The 23,074-nt window shown below is 36.6% G+C and overlaps 1 protein-coding gene across 1 annotated transcript in view; it reads left to right on the top strand.

Moving 5' to 3' along the window:
* The window catches only part of DPY19L1 (dpy-19 like C-mannosyltransferase 1), a 48,752-nt gene extending 26,319 nt beyond the window's left edge, over positions 1-22,433 (top strand). The window contains exons 13-23 of the mRNA XM_005485920.4: positions 287-346; positions 2,716-2,796; positions 3,389-3,490; positions 4,194-4,265; positions 5,710-5,759; positions 6,379-6,403; positions 8,013-8,132; positions 13,425-13,599; positions 14,360-14,459; positions 15,855-15,980; positions 17,051-22,433. Coding sequence (XP_005485977.2) covers positions 287-346; positions 2,716-2,796; positions 3,389-3,490; positions 4,194-4,265; positions 5,710-5,759; positions 6,379-6,403; positions 8,013-8,132; positions 13,425-13,599; positions 14,360-14,459; positions 15,855-15,980; positions 17,051-17,207 — 1,068 coding nt within the window. The 3' untranslated portion in view covers positions 17,208-22,433. The remainder of the gene's footprint in view (positions 1-286; positions 347-2,715; positions 2,797-3,388; positions 3,491-4,193; positions 4,266-5,709; positions 5,760-6,378; positions 6,404-8,012; positions 8,133-13,424; positions 13,600-14,359; positions 14,460-15,854; positions 15,981-17,050) is intronic.
* The last annotated feature ends 641 nt before the right edge of the window (positions 22,434-23,074 follow it).

Below are 23,074 nucleotides of genomic sequence, written 5' to 3'. Positions count from 1 at the left end.
CTGAATAATACAGTATCTCCTTACTCGTTCAGGAGAAAAGTAGTCTTCCATAATTGTACTCAAACTGCAGTAAGAGTTTTTTTGTTGGCAAGTTTTACCAGTGGAGGGTGAAATCATACTATATATATTCATATCTCAGATTGTATTAATTATGGAAGATTTTTTAATAACTAAATATATGGTGTGATAGGCTTACCAAAAGGAAAAACCTCTCATTCAGGGTACTGGAATAGCTTGCTGTTATTATGTTACCTGAAAATATGCATTAATTTTTTTTTTTTATTAGGGAATTCTTGAATGGAGTCCAAAAATCTTGAAGAGGCGCAAAAGAGAAGTCTATGTATGGGTAAGGGATTTCGAATATTTTGAAATTTCAGGGAAAAACGATGACTTTTTTTGTTTGCTTTTGTCAGATACAGAAACAACTTCTCATTTCATTTCTAATAATTGAAAATCAAGGACTATAGCTGTGCTACTATCTTTAATAAATTGTCAACATTCCCAACAATTGGTGTTAAATTCCTGAAGAAATAAAGAGAGCATAAACACACATTTATATCAGAAAGCTGAAATAACCTTTAAATGGCAACACATTTAATTTCACATTGACAACTTTACATGTTTACAAAACCTAAGATCTGTATGGAAATCCTTTTAAAGTCAATTTAGAAAAGGCAAGTAAAAGGCTAACAGTGCTTGCAGAAATGGAGATTAAGGTACTGCATTTGATAGTCACTAAAATGTGGATATTGATATAATTTTAAGGATATTTTTATGACAACAGCAAACATCTTAAAATTGCATGGGGGAAGCACGTCAGAGTAAAACACTTGTGTGTGTTTTAGAGTGTGTGGGTGAGGTTGGAGGGTAGTAGAAGTCATGTCCAAACAGGGAGAACACTCCCAAAACTATTATGAATAAAATGTACCACTGTAGAAAACATGAGAATTGACTTGCTGCTTAAGACATGATAAAAGCACCTCAAATGGGAGCCTACCAAAACTATGCCTGACTTAAGACAGGCATTCTTATTAAGTGAAGGGTAAGCTGTTAGCAAATCTGGATGAAATTCATGCAGTTATTATAAAGGAATTAAAATGGGAAGGAATTAAAATGTTTATAGGAAACTGCAGTGCATGGCTACATACCTGGCTGTAGTACCAGGGAAAATCAAAGTGCAGGCAAATTTCATGTCAGTTTTCTGAAATGCAGATCCAATGCACTTGTGGAACCACAAGCTAAAAAATCTGGGTTTTGTGAAAGAATAAAAACTTGTATAGTGAGGAAGGTGTTAAGCTGCATGTACGTGCAGAGAGACATCCAGTGCAGCCTTTGTCAAAGGAAGTCGTGCCTTGCCAAAGTGTTTGACTCCTCTGAAGGATGTAGATAAGGGTGTATGGGTGAATGCAATGTACATAAATTTCAGGAACTTTGTGGAGAAGCTATCTAACTGGAACTGTAAAAGAAAGTAAACTCCATGAGATAAGGTATGAACGTTAGAAGGTCAGAAACAAAGGGTGGTGAGATTAAATGGCAAGTTTTTGAAAGACCACCACCACCCTAAAAATGTATATAAAATAATTAATCCTAAATAAGGTGCTACCATTCAGCAAAGAAATATCAGTATTCTTACACAGAGTTCTCTGAACACACCAATTCATTACTAAACAGACACCAAAAAGGAGAATACTTGATGGACATCACAGAGAAGGACCTGTAGAGAAAGCAGAATTTCTTTTTTTTATTTTGTAAATTCATATGTAACATTGTACATATTGCATGTAGTCTCAGTCAATGTGTCTTACATATAAAAAAATTAAAAACTATAATGCCTTCCCCCAAAATCTATTGACATTGAATATGAAGATAATTATTAATGTAGATTTACTAAATAGCTGAGATTTTAAAATATGTTAGAATTCTACATATTGTAAAATAAAGGTAAATACGACAAAGCCAGTGAAGAAAAGTAAAATATAACTTTTTAAAGGTGCTGTGGAAGAAAAATACCCAGAGGCATTCCGTAAAGGATTAGGATACCTCCTAGGTATTTAGGTTTCTTAGCAGCCATGAAATGAGATGATTAAATGCAGCCCATCGTCACATAAAACCCTGGTTACATTAGGGCAAAGATAAGTTTTTTGTTGCATTCTCTCTGAAGGCATCTGCTGTGACTCCCAAATACAAGATGCAGGGACAGGTTGTCCTATTCAGTTGATCCATTTTTATAAAGAATTAGCTAGATTAGGCTACACTGCCAAGAATTTAACCTTCTTGGTACAGGAATAAACTTGACACATAATTAAAAGTAGTAACTGGACATACTTTGTTTTTATTCCCATCAACTTCTAACCTCAGATCATCTTGAGACGGTGCTATAAATCATCAAATTCCTCCAAAGATTTGAATTATCAGGCTAGCACAACCTGATAATATGGAGCAGCTCTTGTCCAAAAACAATCCCTACACACTGATATGTGCAAAACAGATGGAACAGACAGCAAGGCTGCCCCTGTTTCAAGATAATTTTTCTACCCCCTCTGCTGCACTGTTGTATGCAGTGGTACAGCTGTAGTGTAGGGCAGTAGCACAAAATTATTTCAGCTATAACATAGTAGAGTTTATAAGTAGTAGCTAAAGTTAAGAAGCCTTTTAAAAAAGAAAAAAATTGTAAAAGTTAAAGACATTCATTTCATTCTAAATATATTTTTCAAGGTCATTGAAGGATGTGCCTGGTTATTTGGGACAGTCACCTTGAAATACCTGACTTCTCTTGTGTTTGGAATAGCTGATGATGTAAGTTCTATTATCAGAATATCTGGTTGGTATCTTACAAAAATTTTGTCATTCCTAAGATTTGATTTTGACATCTTACTAATGTACTTTCCTGAATTTCCAGAATTTGTTTTAGAGAAGTGGGAGAGAGATTGTATATTTGCTTTTTCTTTCATTATGTATTATCACTTTGAGATCTTATTATCAAAATTTGCAAAACCATAAATATCTTTACTTTTGTCTTAGTGAATGTTCTATGTGTTTGTTTTTAAATGTGGATTTATAGGGCTTTGTTTGTCTTGTGTATCTTCTACCTACACCTTTATTTACTTTATTTGTCAATGCACTCTTCTCTGGAACTAATTTTTTTGCTGTTTTCTGCTTTTTATTTAACACCATACTATCTGTGTTAGACTCAAAGATGTTGTTTAATACACTGGAAGTAGATTTTTGGTGCTCTTGTAACAATACTGTAAGTGATATAACATTCTGTTCTACTTAAAAATATTTCTCAATACAGTGTAATTTATCATATTTATACAACTTTGTGATGGAAAATAGGACAGTTTTTGCTTACTACAGTTTGGTATTTGTTTCCTCTGTATCCTACCAGGCTCATATAGGAAATATATTGAAATCTAAATTTATTGGCTACAAGGATTTTGATACATTAATGTATACCTGCGCTGCTGAGTTTGACTTCATGGAAAAAGAGGTAATTTGGTCAAAATATGTGATTTTAGGAGAGGGAACTTCTTGCATTATTTTTATTTGTAGCTTAAAACATTTCAGAACCACATGTCCTACTGCCATCATAAGTTCAAATACATACTTGAAAAGATAAATTAATGAACTAAAGCTAAATTTAATTGGGTTTATTGCATTTAAGTGAACTTAAACCAAAGCAGTGTTTTGATTTTAGATCTAAGAAATATGCTAGCTTCAATGACAGAAGTGCTTCCTCAGGAATAAATGAAAGGTTACAGTTCTGCAAGCAAGATTTTGTGGGGCTCTCAGTACTTGGTTGTGAGTGTATGGAAAGCATACTGAGAGCTGCAAGGGCCTTACTTGTTAAGTTTAGACAAGAGAACAGCATTGAAGGTTTGTCATGTGGCATTAATAGACTTCTTTTAGTTTATCACTGCCTAGATATGCATTTAGAATGTTTATAGATTAGTCAACCTATAGTACTCAAATTCAGATGAGATACAAACTATTTCTCATCTTTAAATGGCTTGCCAAAGAACTGGAAATAATTTACTGATGACCCTAGTATTATGTCTTTGGTATGTTTGCTGAGTGGAGTTTACATTTACATTTTACTCCAGAAAGGTCTCATTATATTAATTTCTTTTAAATGGTGATTGAAATAATTACAGATGAAGGGAAGCAATTAAAGAACTTGATTTCCATTTTAGACTCCAGTAAGATACACAAAGACTCTGCTATTACCAGTTGTTCTGGTGGTTTTTGGGGTAATCATCAAAAGGGTAAGTGATTGATTTAGTGAGTCACCTTTACCTTAAACTTACATTTCAGGGTTTTTTTGGAAGGGATTGCTATTTATTTATTTATTTGATATGGGAAGACATTTATATGGGAAGAAATTGATATGTTGGGTTAACCTTTGCTGACTGCTAGGTGCCTGCCAAGCCATGCTGCCACTCCTTACCCTCACTATGGTGGGGAAAGAAGAGTAGAAAAATATCATGGGTCAAGATAATTACAGGGGTCTCACTCTCTGATTCGCTGTCATGAATTGAGGAAGATCAAATTAAATATTTTGTGAATTAAAAATAAAATGCAAGAAGAAAACACAAAGCTAAAACCATCTTCTCCTCATCCCCAGGCTCAATAGGTCTGTTCCATAGGCTGCAGTTGTTTTAAGAATGGGGTCAGCATAGGTCAGGTCCTTTCGATGAGGTACAGTTCTTCAGAAACAGACTGTTCCAGCATGAGTCCCCCACAGGTTGCAGCTCCTGCCAGGAAATCTGCAACAGCTTTGTGGGCTCATGTCCACAAGCTGCAGTTCCTGCCAGGAGCTGTTTCCTTTGTGGGCTCTCTGTGGGTTGCAGCATCCTTCAAGGCATGCGCACCTGCTCTGGCATGGGCTCCTGCACAGGTCTCAGGTGAATTTCTGTCTGCTCCACCATAACCCTTCATTGCCCTCCAGGGGAAAAGAAAAACAAATTATATCACTGTGGTGTTCTCCAAAAGATGCAGTCTCATGGTTCTCATGGAGCATCTCCTCCCTCTCCTTCACTGACCTTGGTGACTTGAGTCTCCTTTCATTCCCAGTTTTCTTGCTGCTCTCTCTTAAACATGCTGCAGAGTTACCTTTTTGTAAACATGTTATCAACAGGGGCCCCACCAGTGCTGCTGATGAGTTCAGCTTTGCCCAGTGGTAGATCTGGTTTGAAGCTGTCTAGAACTGGCTCTCTCTGACATAGGAGCTGCCCCTGGTCTCTTCCCACAGAAGCCACCCCTGCACTGCTCCTGATACTGAAACCTTGACATGTAACCCAATACAGTCAGAAAAACACAGGTTTTCAAGAACATGTATTTAAAATTCTGTATTCTCATTACAAAGATTTTTGCAAAGGTCCAGTCCTGAGTCAGTTAGAAGAAATTTCTGTTATTTAGCTGATGAATACTAAACTAGAGTTTATAACTGTTTTTGTAAATTTGATTATGTATAATTTGTGTAAAAACAACTTACAGTTTGCTCAGGAACAGATGGGATAACTGCTAACTGCCTGGCTAATTAAACAACCTCTAAAAGAAGTTCTGGCTAAAACACTGCATGTCTTTTGTTTTAGCATTATCTCAAAAAGAGATTACCCAGGTGTAGTTTAATTTAGCAAATGTTGGAAATGCTTCAAAATGCTTTTGAAAGTATGTTCATACTTTTTGTTGTGTCTTGTTTTTTTTCAGGCAATTAAATATATTCTGTACTCCTTATCTCACACAGGCCGATATGAAAAGTAAGTATTGATTGTCTTCTTTTTTATTGTAAAACTCAATTTTGATTTGCTATGTGCTACAAAGTTCAGAATTCTACATTATGTAAGTTCTTTTTGAAAGGTTAGTTATGTGCAGTTCAGTAACTGAACTGAATGGATGTATTGCAAGTGGTATTTTTATATTATAACTAAAATGAAAGTTATCTAACATGTTTTGGACATCTTAAACCCATTTATGCATAGATTTTATATTTAATGATTTACTTTTCTGCTCTTTTCCTAAAGCAGTATTTATGTGCTTTTTTTGGCTTTTTTACTATAAATAGTAAATACAAATGCTTTTTTCCCTCATTAATTTCTTCGTGGTTATAAAGGTACCAGAGTTTCATCTCATGGATTAAACAAAACCTGCTAAAACCAGTACTCAAGATTTCCAAATAGATACAGGGATTGAGGAAGATGGTTATGATTTGCAATTTATTTCAAAACTTGGAGGATAGAGGGGTGGAAAAAAATTCTGACACTTGATTCATGCTATCGGATTAGCTGCATTGTCTAATGCCATTAGAGATTATCTTATTATAAAGCCATTTCTTCTGTACATAAATAATGATGGGTTTTGGATTGTTGTTTTTTTCAGAGAAGAAGGTTTTAACCATGGTGAGGTAAGATTCTTTTTCTGCACAGTTTTGTTCCTGTGTTAATGCAAATACTCAGCCTTGAAATGCAGGTTGCAATGGGCTGATGCTAATACATGTGGTTTATTTGCATCTAAGTATTTGCATCATTATTTCCCTCATCTTAAGTTGGGTCTGGTTTGTCACCAGAATAACTCTGAAATGTTGAACAAAGGAATATACTGGCTAATGGGGGTGATTGTGCAAGAGAGGAATCTTGGGTTTTACTGTAGCTGTTCCAAAAGGCACTGAAGCTAGGCTGGACCTTCTGTTTTCCACATGGAGACTGAGAAGAAGATGGTTCCTTTACTGGGTTTTTCATACGACATGTAATGTTCAAATTCTGTTTTGAGATATGCCATAATGAATGTTGTAGTGTAATGGTTCTTTTTAGTAAAACTCTGCAAAGCAGCATAGCATGTCCCCCTCTGGAGCCCTCAGCACAGGAAGAACGTGGACCTGTTAAAACAGGTCCAGAAGAGGTCCACAAAAACAGAGGGATAGAACACCTCTCCTATGAAGACAGGATGAGGGAGTTGGGGATGTTCAGCCTGGAGAAGAGAAGGCTGCAGGGAGACTTTGCTGAGGCCTTTCATTGCTTAAAGGGGGCCTATAAGAAAGACAAAGACAACTTTTTAGCAGGGCCTGTTCCATTAGGACGAGGGATAGTGTCTTAGAACTGGAATCAAATAGATTTAGGCAAGCTATAGGGAAGAAATCTTACTACAATGAGAGTGGTGAAACACTGGGATCAGGTGGCCCAGAGAGTTGGTAGATGTCTGTCGTGGTTTAATCTCAAGTTGCCTTAGAGAAGATTTAGATTAGATATTAGAAAAAATACCCAAAAGAATTTTCAAGCAGTGGGATAGGCTGCCCAGGGAAGGAGTTGAATCACCATCCCTGAAGGCATTTAAAGACATGTAGATGTGGCACTGAGGTCATGGTTTAGCAGTGAACTTGGCAGTGTTAGATTAATGAGTGGACATGACCTTAGAGGCTGTTTCAAACCTAAATGATTCTATGATAATCAATCAGATAAAAGCACTGATTGCAAAAATGCCTCTATTTAGCACAGAACTTTGACAAGTGACATAGATTAATGTTAGGAGTAATGAGTGATGTATCTGATGCTTTTTAGAATACTAAAGCAAGCTGCCTCTGATTGTGTCATTATCAAGGATGATCTTGTTTTCTTCTCTTACTCTATACTTGTGTATTTTGGGCACTAAAAAGCAGGGTCTCTTAACTTCTATAAAGAGGTTATACAAGAATTTTTACACTTTCTTTTGTTGTCTAAGTGAAGCCTGTTAATGGCTAAGGATTGTTTTAATAGCTAGCTGTTTCTCTAGCTCCTTTTTCATTTATTGATAATGTTTCTCTTTCCTGTTATTCCATTCGTCAGCAGACTACATGCACTTTAGATAAAAGATTACAGAAAGTCATTATCACCATCTGAAATATGAATATCTTTACTTTGACTTGGACTCTTTTAGACAAGCTTGTCACTTAAGCTATACTGAAAATGAAGTTGTCTGCTTAAGGCAGAAAAGTATGTAAATTTGCTTCTGTGTCTTGTGGTTTCTTTTTTTCTTTTCAGCTGGTATTCCATGCATTGCAGCTGTTGGCATACAGTGTCCTAGCGATTTTAATCATGAGACTAAAGCTGTTTTTAACACCACATCTGTGCATTATGGCTTCCTTGGTGTGTTCAAAACAGGTAAGGTCTTTTTTATCCTGTAGCTATCTCAGTACTTAGAGTATTACACAGATATTTGTCCTAAAGCAGATTTCTCTGTGTGTAATTGCTGAATCTGAGGGTACCAGATAAAAATAAACTAGATTATATTGCCTATCAAAAATGATTCCATTCTCCCCTCTTCCCAAATAAAACAAAAGTCTTGCTTTATGCAACTTGTCCAACTGCATTATTATATGAGTTAGCATGCTGTGTATCAAGCTTGAGCACAGGGAGACATCTCTTAGATTTTACTGTGTTTGCACACCTCTCTGCCACTGCAAGTTTTTATTGACTATTAATTTTATCCAGTGTTTGTCTTTGTTTACACTGTGTTTTCACAGCTCTTCAGAGCTTACTGTCTTGCATATTTCCTGCCTATTAATTCTTTCTAGAAGTCTCATTTGAAATCTTGCTTGTTGAAAACATTTCAGTCATAAAAATCAAAACTCATATGCCTAACTCAGACTTAATCTTACTACTTTGAATAATCTGTAACATCAAATGTTAACTAGATTTCCTCCAGATATAAAAGGTCTTAGAATAGGCTTTCCATGTTCCATTATCTGTGTTTCTGAGAAGTGAACGTGATTAAATCTCTTATTTAAATAGCTATTTTAGAAGCTTTGAACATGCAGCAAAAGTAGGGTAAGCAGTCCTTTATCTGGGAAGCAGGCAGGAAAGGTAGTCTGAAAAATGTCTGAACAGCTGGGCCCAGAAATCAGTGGTGCCAAGCCTGGTTGAAGGCCAGTGCTGGGTCCAGGGCTGCTCAATGTCTTTGTTAATGGACTGAAGGGTGGGGCACAGGGTACTCTCAGCAAGTTTGCTGGTGGTGCAGAGCTGGGGGAAATAGCAGAGTCTTTCACGAGGAGCCCAGTGACAGGACCAGAGGTGATGGGCAGACCCTGGAATGCAGGCAGTTCCCTCTGGACATGGGGCACCTTTTCACTGGGAGGGTGAAAAGCATCGGCACAGATTGCCCAGGGATGTGGTGGAGTGTCCAAAGAGTCAGGTCCATCCTTGGAGGTATTTGGAAGCTGGACATGGATCAGGGACACTTGGCTCTGGGTGACCATGCTCAAAGCAGCCTTCAGAGGTTCCTGTCACCCTGCATGCACTGTGCTGTTGGAGAAAGTGTCTAAAAGGGAATTAGGGTGCTATGATGAAGGCAGTTCCTGTCTGTGGAGCAGCTGATAGCCGTGTCAAACAACTGGAAGATGAGTGAATGAGACAGATTTATGCAAAGAGGAGAAAGCTATCTCATGTTTGACCAGCTGAACAAATAATTGTTTCCCAGAAAACTGAACTGCTTCCTAAATGATCTTTAGAGAAGGGTAGTTCTTTATAACACTGGACAGATTACACTGTATCAGTCTGCTTAAATGTGCTCATCCCTTTCTTGATGCCTGATGCACTTGGCATAGGTTAAAGTGCCACACGTTTGCCAAAATCAGATTAATCTCAACGGTTAAAATATAAAATGCTAAGAAATTATCAAAACCTCTTTCTTTAGCCACCTTGTAATTGGGACTTAGAAATTTCCTCTACATGCTTGCTATTCTGGAAGATTCATAGATGTCCAGTTTTGCAGCTCTTAGTTGTTCTTGAAATGCAGGCATCCTCCTAGGTGATCTGGTTGTTCAAGCAATAGCAGTTGCACTGGTTATTTTTCTAAGTGAACTTTCATAAGGTATTTCTGAGTAATTTGAAATGAAGCTGCTTTTCAGAAGTCAGAGGAACAAAATGAAAAAATGTTCTTTTAACATCCAATTTCTAGATAACAGTTAGATTAATGCTGTCCGAAGTTGATTTGTTCTTAGTTATTTTTTAACTGTATATTTCTTGATGGGCTTTTCTGCCCTGTTGGTTGTGGTGGTGGTGTGGTAGTAGTAGTAGTAGAGTTTTGTAGTGAAGTTCAGGACTAAAAGTATTTATATATTTTGAGCCACAGTAAAATCTGTGCTGATTTTTTTAGCTGCATGGTGACTTTTTTTTTTTTTAAAGCACCAGAGTGATAGCATTTCAGTAATTTTTCCTGGATTGTTATGTGTTTTTAGTACTGCAGCTGAGGTCATCAGGCCAGTTAGTGAATGCTGGTGCTTTTCATAATTGTTGCATGTTGGATCTTAGAGGATGCCATGTGTCGTAAATGTGTAACTATTGGAAGGGAGGACAGTAGACAGTATTTTGTCAATATTTTTTTATCTGCTGCTTCCAACTGCATTTTGGCCCTTTGATTGTTCTGCTGTTTCCTATTGTGGAGTGAGAGTAAGCTTCTCAGGAAGCTGCAGTTGCAGATGATAACCTGCTCTGGGAGCTGTCCCTGTTGGATCAGGTAACTCTGGTCCAGTAACTTTTCCTTCCTTCATTGCAGCATCATGGAGGCTTGAAAGAAACAGGTCATGAGTGCTAGGGAAGGGCTTTAGATTGCTGCAGGTCAGACATTTATTTTGTGCAGAAAGGGATAAATGACCAGCAGTGCTACATAATACAGCCTGGGAATATCCTGGCCCTGGCTTGGGCCTGAAGAGAAGTGTTCAAGTGAATCCAACTTTAGGTGAACAGCATAAGGGGAAATAAAATTGATTTCCTTGTCCTGTTATTAGTGAAGGTTCTTTTGCATGTTCAGCTGTTCCCCAAGTTGGTGCTGATTGATACCTGTAGAAGACAAGATGGATTTTTTTTCCTGGTCTGACAGATGTGTGCTTGCTTTAGTAGAGGGAGGCTGACAATCTTCCAAGCAATACAGGACTGGCTTCAGCATGGTAGACAAACACTGGCCCATAAGGCTGCTGAGCCACCATTGAGCAGATCACTTCTAAGACTTAAGCAAACAATAAGAAAACTTTTTTTTGTTCTTTTTTTGGTTGGTTTTCTTGTTTTTGTAGGGCCAGGAAAATATGAAGTGTTTTTTGATGAGCTTTTTCTATCCTAGTGTCAGCTGAGGAGAAGTGGTTTTTTGAGGCTGAAAAATCTAATTGTATGTGCAATACTGATCCAGAATTTCTTGGATGGAGGAAGATGAGATTTGTGACAAAATGATTGATTAACACTCAGTACAGTATATCACTGGGTAAAGTTTTAGATGTTTGAATGAACATAAGTTAATAAGTGACAGTTTGGTTTTACAGATGCAAGAAAAATTTAAGCAAATTTAAGACAGGCATTTATCTTACTGCAGTTGAGGTCAACACTGTCCTTTCATCTAGCAGGCCATGAAAGCTTATCTGCAGTGGTATGTTAGTATATCTAGTTTCTTTTGAGGCTAAAAATTACTGTTTGCACATGAAAAAGAAATTTTGTATGTTGCGTTGTTTCAGCCCATTGTGTGAATCCCTGCACTTTCCATTTTTCCATTACCAGCAGCCTGTGGCAGCTGATGGGCAATAAAAATGATAATATTCTTTTTCAAATAAAGAGTATTTTCATTGTCTGGAATGCTTTCTGATGAAAAGAAGTGACCTAATGTTGATTTTCATTGGAAAGTAATTCACTTCATAACACATTTTCAAGAAAGGATTTTTAATGAAATAAAAATATAAAGTAGCTGCATCTTTACAAAGGGAGTAACTCCCTTCTTCTGTACAGCTGCATTTTAAGTATGAGAAACCTGCTATTAGAACCTTTACTTCTCTTAGGTTGAACAAGGAGGAGTAATTAAATTAGGGATGATTCAGTTTTGTCATGGAACTCACTGTTTGTTCATCAAGTACGGCCCAGATCTTCTGCTGTTACTGTTCAGACTTTTGACCATTTGCATCCACACATTTCTTCTTTCTGTTAGGGAAAATGATGCTATCCTGAGTGGGAATTTGGAGAAATACTTAAAGTATTCATTTGGGGAAACTAACCAAAAAACTAAAAAGCAACCCAAAAGCTTGAATTGATTAAAAAAAACCCCAAAAAACATAAGGAACAGCATCCAATGAAAGAAATGCTTTTTTTGCATTGCATTTATATTCAATCATTTTAGGCTCCTTGTGAAACAAAATAGTGCTAAATTCAGAGACTTTGAACATCAATGAGGCTTTATAAAAGCATGACAGTAGTGTAATTTTCTTTGATTTTAAAAGTTGTGGAACTGTCAAAGTTCTAACATGTCAGTGAAGTGACATTTTTGCAGCTGTTGGTGAAAAGGAGGTTTGCTCGTGTAGAGCAGCCTACAAATGAGTTCATTTCACTTCATCCTTCCAGATCCACACAGTGGTCAGGCGTGTTTGGGAAATTAACTTTCCCTGGATAGTATTGCTCTTCTTCTCTGACTGTTTAGTGAGTCTTTAGGGATGAGAGTAGAGTATACTGTATCTTTGGAGAGATGGCTGGAGAATTTTAATAATCTGAGGTAGTTTGTAGATAGTTCATAAGAAAGATAAAACACAGTACTTAATTGGTGTAGTCAGCCTTGTGGGAGCTTCTACTAAAATACTTTCTTTCATTGTTTCATGCTTTAATTGAAAAAACCCAAATAACAGTACTATGAATTAAATGTATTTATTTAGTGTGAGTTTGATATTTTTGATGTGTGGAGCCTTCTAATTGGGGAAAAAATGTAGTTTATACTTTCTTATTTAATGGTTCAGGTATGGATGTGATAAAGTGTTACTGCTCAAATTAAATTTGCTTCCACACAGCAAATTTAGTACTACTTTTTTAACTACCTCTTTTCATGTATTTATGAATATTTGCTTAGAGCCTCCAGCAAATTGCTTTTAGGAAACAATGCAAGCCCCAGTTGGAGAAAGGAAAGAGTGGGGTATAAAGCAGCGTTAAGCTTACTGTCTTCCAAGTCTGTCTTTCTAATATGTTTCAAAAGTTTGTAGTACAATCTCTAATCTGTATACTAAGATAAAAACTCTAGATAGAAACAGGAGATAAAATACTATTAAAGTCCTGTTAGCTTTATTGAATCATCTTTCCTCGCAGATTTTGATATCTGAGATTTGACATTTAACTTTAAAAGTTTGCATTAATGTGAATTTTTAAAATTCTTTTTTTATTTATTTAGAATTGCAAATGTAATGTGCAATATTTATTGAACAGGAGTAATTCTTAGGAATTGCATTCTGAAATACAGTATATATTGTATATAATATTATGTTCTGAACTATATTATAATACTATGAATTATAATCTGAAGTTTAGTGGAGAAGAAATAGCAGAGATGTTTTATAGTGCAATATATGTTAGATTCTTCATAGAGAAATAGAAATGAATTGTTCTGCATACAACATTACAGAATTGTTGTCTAGGAATTAATTCATTCTTGCATTTCAGTTGTTTGGATGGCTCTTCTATAAAGTCCAGCCCAAAACATTGGTCTTTGCTATTCTAGCATTGATGACAATAGAGGGATCTGCAAACCTTCGAACTCAGTGGAACATCATGGGAGAATTTAGCAATTTGCCACAGGAAGAACTTCTAGAGTGGATACAAGTCAATACCAGACAAGGTGAACTATTTAATAATGTAGGATGTCCCCATTTATTGTGAGGTTGAACCATGGAACCTGTCACAAATGACTGCAGAGGTATTGGTACTATCTGCAGCTCTGGCATTGTCTACTTGTCCACATAAAAGCTATGCCAGTGAAAAAAAGCACCAGAAGCTGTCTTTGTTAGACTCCTGGCTACTGGTCTGGAGGTTCTAACCACTGGTGGAGTATTTTCAACAAAAGCATCTTTGCCAAGTCCAATTAAAATACGTTTTTACTTAAATGATGCTGGTCTTTTATGTTGGTACATGATCAGCATTTTGCTAGAGGAGAATTAAAAATGTCTATGTGTGTTGTGGTTGCACCCCTCCTTTTCCTAAAATCTGTCAGAAAACTGGCTGGAAACAAGGTACTTGCCTTTCTAGAGGGAATATATGTTAAAGCCATAGTGAACTGAGATTTTACTGCCCATTTAACACTGATGAAAGAGTTGTTATAATAACTATGTTATTCTACCCATTCAAGAAAAATGAGTTAATTAAATCTCCATTCTTAGATGCTTAGTTATCTAATTGCTTATATTGAGTTCAAGGTTACAAAAAACCTAAACTAAAACACTGATTTTGTGCATTTCCTGTTGATGTCACATACAGCCTTTTAAAAATGAGTACCCTACCCTTTTCATGGTTTTCCTATGGGATTACTGCTCAGATATTTGAATTGCTTCTCTAATTGTTTGATTCCTCATTTCAAAAATGCCCTTGATTGTGTATTTCAGATGCAGTTTTTGCAGGAGCAATGCCTACAATGGCAAGTGTCAAATTGTCTACACTTCGTCCTATTGTAAATCATCCTCACTATGAAGATGCAGGATTGAGGTAAATTTTGCAGTTGAGGTTTTATTTGTGTCTGCTATTGATTCTCATAATGTCTGTAATACACAATAGGAATGGCATTGTTTTATATTGTAAAATTTGTTGAAATCTCACAGAACTGGATTTGTTATTTCAGTCAGAATGGAAACACATTATTTCTTGAGGATTTGTGTTCATCAGAAAGGATACACTCTAGGGACAGATATGGCTTCAAACTTCAAAATCAGAATTAAGTTAAGGAATTTGATTTCATCAGTTCAATTATATCCTGTCTTCATTATGGTTACTCCTGACATTGTAGACAGATATAATTTTTTTTCCATGATAGCCAGTGTATTTATTTCTATTAGCTTTCTGTGATGGGCTGTCATTTTTTGTGATAATTGGTTAATTATTGAAGCTGAAATTTTGGGATGGAGTTACTAAGATTTGTACTCTTGTTATTTTCAAAATCAGGATATTTGCCTAAATTGAAATTGATTTATCTGAAAAGGTCATGAATTTCTTTTACTAAATTTAATAGTGTAGCATAATTTTTTTGTTAATTTGGTGAAACTGCTTGAAAGAAATCCAACACAACAAAAAGGCAGCAAGATAGAGGGGAATAAAAGAGAAAGGACAGGGATTTTTTTTACATGCCTTATGTCCTTAGTTCTCTGCCTGGCATTAACTGGCTTTAACTTTTGGTCAGACAGTGGGACTTGGATGATCACTGCAGGCCCCTTTCAACTGAAATATTCTGTCCTAGTTACAAAATCATGGGAAAAATAAGGTACAGGCAATACCTGAATTAAGTGTCAGAAGATGGATGGGCTTTAAGACATCATGCTTTGCACATTCAGAGGAGGATATTGCTGGATATATGAACTGGCCTGGTTTGGAGGGACCTAAAGGTCATCTACTTCCAAAACAGGATCATGATGTCCGAAGGCTGATTTTGCTTGATGACTGTAGGTGGACTCCAGGTCTTGTGCTCTGCATTTCAAAATGTCCCAGCCAGGGCAGTGTGACCATAGTGACCCACAGTGATGGGGTCACTGTGGAGAGACTTGGCACAGGATTGTTTCCTCCTGATCACCCCAGTCCAAGCAAGCTCATTTCTAGTCCTCAGTATTCCATGGTAAATGCGTTGCTTTGACATCTTTACACTTGCAGTTCACAGTAACCATGGATCTTGTTACACAGTTGTCTCCTGCTATAGAAAAACTGTATAACTTGTTCTTGGAATCCTTATATTTCTGAAGACATGATCATACTTCAGCAAATGGCACTATTTATGTAAACTTTGCTTTGGCGTAGTTACCTTGTGAAATAAAAAAGCCTTCCTCTCCAGTCTAAGGTTAAAGCTTATATTTTCATGCTCTAGTGCAGCTAACCCTTAGGTTTTTCTTTTTGAAGGGCCAGAACTAAAGTAGTGTATTCCATGTACAGTCGAAAACCTGCAAGTCAAGTAAAAAGAGATTTAGTAAAACTAGGAGTGAATTACTACATCCTTGAAGAGTCATTGTGTGTAAGCAGAAAAAGGTAAGTAATCTCCCTCTTTCTCATAAGAATGATACACTTCTGAAATATGTAGTCTGAAATTCATATCAAGTTTTGATTCGTGGTTTATTTATTAAAAGTGTCCAAAATACATTTTTGTCCAGCATCTGTAGATAGTAACTGATGTAATTGAGTTTACCCTCATTAGCAGCCCTGTGTTCTGTGTGTGAACCTGGGAAGCTCTGAGGTATGGGTTTTTAAGCTTCACTGTAAAACCCTGAAGGAAAGAAGTCATTACAAAGGAAAGAAGTCATTACAAAGAAAAGAAGCAGTTATTCTCTAATGGCAAGAACAGATGTGTGTGTATAATGAAAGCCTGGTATGAATAAAAGGTGCAAAGTAAAAGATAGTTGGAGCACCCAAAATGTTATGACCACTAATAGTCAATAAAAATTTTGTTACATTTAAGATGTTCTCCAGAAAGAGCTATGCTTTTACTGCCCCCCTCACCCCCCCCTTGGTTTTTGGCCCCCCTTCTCTTTCTGGCCTCCAGAGCAGAATTAGTTTGGATTTTTTATTTCATTTTCTTTTCATTTAGAATAAAATGAAATGTATGTGTTCAATTTCTTTTCTGTTATCTTTGATAAAATTAGAATATTCACAGTTATTATAACTTTGAAAGGCCGTTTTACAGGGAATTGATGTTGGCTATGATTTTTTATAAAAAACAAGGAATTACTACTTTTTTAAGGTGTTTTATTTCCTGAATTTTCTTTAGAAATGTTAGCAATATGTATATCACCCTCCATTTTACAGGAAGATTTAAGGGTCCCTGGTAATGTATAATGTGTTGCATAATTTGCGTCGTTTTATGTTCTTCCTCTTCCAAATTAATTCTTTATTAATTACATAACCACAAAAGCCATTCTCAATACTATTTTTAAATTACTGCTATATTTATTGATTTTGTAATCTGATAATTTTTCTAGTACAGAGACAAACTTTAAAAAATACAGATGGCACAATCAAGTATTCATGGGGCACTATGAATGAAGCTTCATGAGTTTTTTATGGCATTTCTTCATTTCTCTTTTCATATTCCTGTTTTTTAGGCCTGGCTGCAGTATGCCTGAAATTTGGGATGTTGAAGATCCTGCTAATAGAGGAAAAATTCCTTTATGTACCCTTATGAGCAAGGATTCCAGGCCATATTTCATCACAGTATTTGAAAATAGCAATTACAGAGTCTTGAAGATTCCAAAGGAATAACATTTCAATGCAATGAAGCATCGGTCTTTCAAATCTTTAAACTAGTAATTGTAAGACTTCTAAATCAGAAATACCTTTTTTACTAGACTTAAAATGGAAAAATGTGTATTTTATTTTTTACCATTTTAAGTGAATTCTGATTATAGAAATATCTTAAACCTAACAGTTTGGATTTCTATTTCAGGGTCAGTCCCTTGAGATTTGCTATGCAAATGATTATATGTTTGCACATTTTATTTAACACTGATCCAAAAAGAGCTAAAAGTAGCTATGGAAAAGTTTGTAGGTGGACTTGAAACTTCATTTTTTTGGTGCATGTTGTTGGAATCCTGTTGACATTAAAAAAGAAGACTAATAAGGGTAATATTTGCAGTAAGCAATAGTTTAGCTTCTCAGTGTCCAAGGGTTTTTAGCATTCTTATGCATTCAGAATAAGCTGGCATAATATACATGAAATTTTTAAGGGAAACTGCTTTATTCAGGAAAAATCTGTCATAGCCTTAGAAAGATACTAAAATAAATCCTTCACTGCCTTAACTAGACCTTCAGCGCCTAACTTGATAAGAAATTACTTTCAAAATTTAATGCCCTTTTTCCTTTCCCCGTATATTAGATCCTGCCTGGACTTTTTCGTCAGCATTAAAGAAAAACAAAATTTATCCCAGTTGTGCTATGGGTGTAGTCAGTTGTGTGGGTATAATTGCTCCAGCATTATTAGACTGGTTCTGCTGTTTTTCTGTCATCTTGATGTAACACCAGTATTGTAATTAGATAATAGAGAGCTCACTTTCCAAGATACCCAGTGCAAGGACACCCTTTAGTCGTTTATCTGACTTGGTAGAATTTTTGTATGTTTATTGCCATTGGGAGCTATCACAGTAATTGTGATTCTACTGCATCATAAGAGTGCTAAGGTCTAAGATGTTTCGCCGTGTGTTGTTCATGGTTTGGATTTGTTTCAACTGGTTTTTTTTGTTCACATCAGTCAATTGGTGTGACTGGTCTTTCCAGCCCTAATAGCATCTGGTGATCCTGGATGTTATAGGGACACCATCCATCACGCCTGTAACAGTGTCAATTAAATGGGAACCTGTGATAAAGTAGTAGTATAACAACTGATCAGTATTCTAAAACATCTTATTTTTTTATAATCTGTTTTATTGAGAGGGTGAGGGAGAATGGCTGAAAATGCATTAGCTTTTTAACTTTTACAGAATAGATTTTGGAAAAATTTCTATAAGGAAACTCACAAAAAAAGGGCTTTTGGGAAGTCACTTTTTAAAATGTTAATTGAATTCAAGGAAGCAGGAAAAAGTCTTTATATAAACATTGTGACTAGTGTTTCGGCACAAAAAGGTACTGTATTTTTATGAAGTTTATGCCAACTGTTGACATGTACTTATGTGGTTAAATAAAAAAGAGAAAGATGGAAATTGTGCTCATGTTTCTGGTAGGTGTTACACTTCTCTTATGTCTGTTAAACTGAAGTTTAACACAGTTACCACAGCAGATAGGATTGGAGCCAAACTTTCAACTGAAAAAGTGCACAGAAGGGCTGCAGATGATTAAACCAAAATCACACACCTCTTTCTGGCTTCCTTTTTATTCAAAATATCAGTGCAGGAGTACGTGAAAAGACTAGTGGAATGAAGAAACATTTGAAAGTTAAAGTTCAAATATATGCTTTAATAAAAATGTTCGTCATTTGTTAAGGAGGTGACTTTTACTCGGTACATGGCCAGGCATGCAGATTTTCATCTCCAGGGATATTATGCTGTTCCTCTCTTTAAGTTGCTCTGAAACCCAAATAATTATTTTCATCTGTTTGATATACATGTGATAAAATTTAGTAATGAAAAAATATGGAGTAAAAAATGCTACATATGATTGTGAGGAAGAAACCTGTGAATTCTTGAATCAGGTGTCCTATGTTAGGAATTTCTTGTCATCTCAGTAATTTGCTCTCAGTTTCAAAGGAAAGAATTTTTATTTAAACAACACAACATTTAACACTTAGGAGCACCATGTTAACATTATGCTTATCGCTGCAACCTCAGCCAGAAAACACAAGTTGGAGACTTTTTAGCTCTCATTGAAGTTGCTTTTCTCTTTGCAAGATCCAAATCGATAAATGTGTTACACAAGTAAGTTTGGCTTTAAATACATGCAGGCCTTCAAGTAATTTAGGCACAAAGCTGGAATACTTCCATACTTGAAGACAGTTTCCATTACATTTTAGTAATATTGGATCCTTATGCTGCTTTTGGCTGCAGGCTGTGCTTTGGCAGAGCCAAGGCGTACTGCCACACTGGACGGGAGGTTGGGGCTGTGTGGGAGGTGGGGAGGAGACAGCCAGGAGAGGTGACCCAAAGTGACCAAAGGGACATTGCAGACCATGGCATCGTGTTCAGTGTGTAACAAAGTGGGGAGAGGGAGGAAGAAGGGAGGGATGTTTGGAGTGATGGTGTTTGTATTCCCAAGTCACTGCTGTGGGTGGTGGCGCCCTGCTCTCCCAGAGATGGATGAGCACTTGCCTGCCCATGGGAAGCACTAAATCAATTCCTTGGTTTTTGCTTGTGTGAGCGGTTTTTGCTTGTGTGAGCATTTTTTTGCTTTCTCTCTTAAAGTGTCTTTCTCGCAGCCCACGACTTTTCTGGCTTTTGCTCTCCTGATTCTCTCCCTGATCCTGCTGGTGAAGGAGTGAGCAAGCGCCTGTGTGGGGCTTGGCGGCTTGCTTAGGTTAAACTATGACAATCTGCCTGAGATGTCTGTTGGAATCCGAAATACTGCTTGCTTTGTGTAAAATTTCTTCAGTACAATGGGCAGAATTTGGTACCAGACTTCTGATAATTGTGCAAGCTTAATATTCAGTATGAAATCCAGATGAAGCACCTTTGTGAAATGAAAGTGCTAAGTCCTATTCAGTACTGCCCTGCACTTCATTCTGTTCATATACCATTTTAAAAAATGCTCTTTTGACTTTTTTTGCAGTTTAGTTGAAACAGTGACTTGAATCAAACTCTTGAATTTTTATGATTAAGACATGGAGTTCCAAAATGCAGGACTTGCTCCAAGTGAAGAAAACTCCTTTAGCAAAAGCAGATATGTAAGGAAGAGTATAAACATAGGGTTGTCAGAAATCAGCATTGTTTTTCTGCATGGCATGCAGAATTCTAAATATGAGAGCTGGTCGGCTGTGCAGAATTTGCTTGGGTAGTGAAACCTGTCAGTGCTGCAGTAAGTTCTCAGCTGTAGCTGTACAATATAAGCACTTTTATTTCAGTACAAAATCAAAGTCAAGTGTTGTGATGAACTGTTTGTAGTGGAGCTTTAAGCTGACCTTTTGGGTTGCAACAGAGTAATAGGAGGATTTACAGTGGTAGGCAGAATCTCCTTCTCAGCAAACTGGCTTGTTCCTGATCTCATGCTGTAATTCTCCATTATTGATGTAATTCATATAATGTCTGAAAGCATCAGTTGTTTGAGTGGGTTCATCATGTAATAGTTCAACAACTTTATTACTTCCTGCTACAGCATATATAGAACACTTATTGCCAATAGATCAAGAGATATGGATAGAAAACACAGAGTGAATGAATAATATTGATTTCATATCTGGCTGAGGACTCAGGGAGGATCCCTGTGGCCAGTCTTCCACCCTGTCAAGGTTATTAATGTTTAAAGTGAGTCTTGAGTGCAAGCAGCATTTGTTTCACCTGCTTGGTAGGAAGGATGAGGTCCAGTTTTTAGCCTGAAGAATATGAAAACACTGACTGGATTGCATTTAAAGGTGAAACTGAGCCTGCAACAGGAAAACAAACCTCTCTCCTTTAAATGTTTACCTGAAAGGAGACAAATCACTCTGGTTCTTTCTTTAGGCTTGACCAAGCTTATTTTTCACAGCCAGTGCACCAAATTCTTACTTCCATGACTAACAGTCCCTGTGTTTGAGCACCTGAGCATCTTCATGTTACTGAGCAACCGGTTGCTCAGCTTCTCTGACTACAAGTCCCTGGAGTGTCTTGAGGTGGTGTTAGCAAACATTATTTGCAGGCAGTTAGTGTTTTGGTGTAGGTATCTCTGTCTGAGCTCTGCAAAATAAATCCTAACCTCTTCTGAAGTATTGGCTTTTATAGTTTACCTATTTCTGAAAAATCTGCTTTTTTCTTCGCTTAAGCAACGTAGCAATGCCTGAAAATAGCCAAGAGTAGGATGCCGCCTATTTTTTTTCCTAAATTAGCTTTATGATGGTGTATGAATTGCTGTCTTGCTTTTATTTGGAATGTAATGCATCCATACTTGGAGAAATGTAATGTATCATGTAATGCATCTATACTTGGAGAAATTTACCTTCCACTGCTTATTAAAATTTTTTTCAAAAAACTGAAGTTAGAATCTAGCTTAGTCAATGCATTTACATTCCTGGAGTATTTCAAAGGCCATTTGACTAAAAACACGAATTGTATAAAGGCACTAGGTGTAGATGTTTTCCTTAACCTTAATTTTCTTTATTCTAGATTCTTGCTGGATTTAGCTGCAGCTATCATGCTACTGGCTGCTGCATAAAGAATCTTTGATTTGATACACTTTGGCTATTTTTGTGTTACTGCATAATTTGATCATAAAATGGTTTGTGTTGGTATGGTCCTTAAAGATCATCCAGTTCCAACCCCCTGCCATGAGCAGGAATACCTCCCACTAGTCCAGGTTACTCAAAGCCTCATCCAGGCTGACCTTGAAAAATGAAAGGAATAATTACTTTGAGAAAGAATAGGGGGTAGCAAGATGATCAAAAGAAATTGTATTCCACAACTTCTTTATTCAAAACTTTAACTTTAGAGTTTACTACCTTCAATGCTTTAAAACCAATGAAACTTTACTTAGGAAGTGGTGCTTACAAAATCTGTAACTAGTTTTAAGCTAATGACATCTTGCCTATTTACTTGAAGAGCTACAGGTTTGTTTCATCCGTGAGGTTTTGCCTGAAATAAAAAGATACTGTAAAAAAGCTTTTGAATTAGGAGCTTGTGACATGTATTGTCTTACTGTCTTTCTTTGAACCCTCGATGTGCAACTGAATTAATATTTGAATTTCGAAGGAAACCTGTCAGCACTGATGGCTTGTTTTGTAAAGTTGCCCTTGCACATAAGGAAGTAGTGAAGCAATAAAATTCCAACTGAAATAAATTGAAAGGTGTAAATATTTGCAATGTCAAGGGGCAGCCGGACTGTCTGAAGGAAACATGGTTTCAATAAAGTCAGACTTTATTTGGAATGTCTCTTTCTGGGTGGTTTGGGTTTTTTTTTCTTTTTCCTGTGTTCCATTTTGCTTTATTCTGTTCCTCTTCAGTGCTGGGAAATGGGATAAAACTGAACAGAGCCGACTTAAGAAAAATTGTATAGCTGAAACTGAGAAGATGTTTGTGTCTTCCAAAAATGACCTGGTTTTAGTAAATCTCATCAAAATGCCTGGCTGATGCCAATGATCAAAGCATGTGGTCTTCTGTGTGGTCATGAACTGGTGAGTTTGTAGGAGCTGGGTTTGTTCTTAGGGAGGACTATGTTGCTACTGCCCTAAGCAGCACATCCAGACGTAGGCTTTACTGAGGGATTTCTTCAGGCTGCTGGAAATCTGCATGACATCTTTTTTTAGGTCATAGTGGAAACCGAGTTTCTCAAGGACTTTGATTTCATCTTAAGAGCACTTTGGACAAATGTTATGTACTGTGTCATGGTGTAGTCCTTTGAAAGGAATATAACTTGATCTGACTGATGAATGTGGCAGAGTCAATGTACAGAGGAGGGACTCTGGACAAATTGAGGGATTGTTGGGATTCTTAATCACTGGGAACATAATGCACAAGGCT

The sequence above is a fragment of the Zonotrichia albicollis genome, chromosome 1 (assembly GCF_047830755.1).
Source record: "Zonotrichia albicollis isolate bZonAlb1 chromosome 1, bZonAlb1.hap1, whole genome shotgun sequence".
In the NCBI taxonomy this organism is placed as follows: domain Eukaryota; kingdom Metazoa; phylum Chordata; class Aves; order Passeriformes; family Passerellidae; genus Zonotrichia; species Zonotrichia albicollis.
This window is presented reverse-complemented; position numbering and strand designations above follow the sequence as displayed.